Genomic DNA, 252 nt, shown 5'->3' with positions numbered 1-252 from the left:
CCTGCCCGAGGCCGCGCCCACCCGGCACACGCGGCGCACTGCCCAGCTCGTCCGGTTTATTGGGGGGCTGAGCGACAAATCAGGGAGAAGCTGGCACGCAGGTTGCCCGAGGACACACGGGGGAACCCCGTGCAACCCGAGAGGGCGTGCGGTGACACAGCACGGGGTCAGGTACTGCGCTTGGTGTGGATGAGCAGTTCCCGCTGCAGGCCCGCCTCAATAGTGGTAGGCACCTCTTCCCACGGGACGTCT

The 252-nt window shown here is 67.5% G+C and overlaps 1 protein-coding gene across 1 annotated transcript in view; it reads right to left on the bottom strand.

Moving 5' to 3' along the window:
* Positions 1-167: 167 nt before the first annotated feature.
* The window catches only part of VPS11 (vacuolar protein sorting 11 homolog (S. cerevisiae)), a 9230-nt gene continuing 9145 nt past the window's right edge, over positions 168-252 (bottom strand). Inside the window, exon 16 of the mRNA XM_009585698.1 lies at positions 168-233. Within this exon, the coding sequence (XP_009583993.1) occupies positions 168-233 (66 nt within the window). The remainder of the gene's footprint in view (positions 234-252) is intronic.

Source organism: Fulmarus glacialis, unplaced genomic scaffold (genome assembly GCF_000690835.1).
Source record: "Fulmarus glacialis isolate BGI_N327 unplaced genomic scaffold, ASM69083v1 scaffold39699, whole genome shotgun sequence".
Classification (NCBI taxonomy): domain Eukaryota; kingdom Metazoa; phylum Chordata; class Aves; order Procellariiformes; family Procellariidae; genus Fulmarus; species Fulmarus glacialis.
Note: the sequence above shows the minus strand (reverse complement) of the source record. Positions and strands in the feature narration are given on the sequence as shown.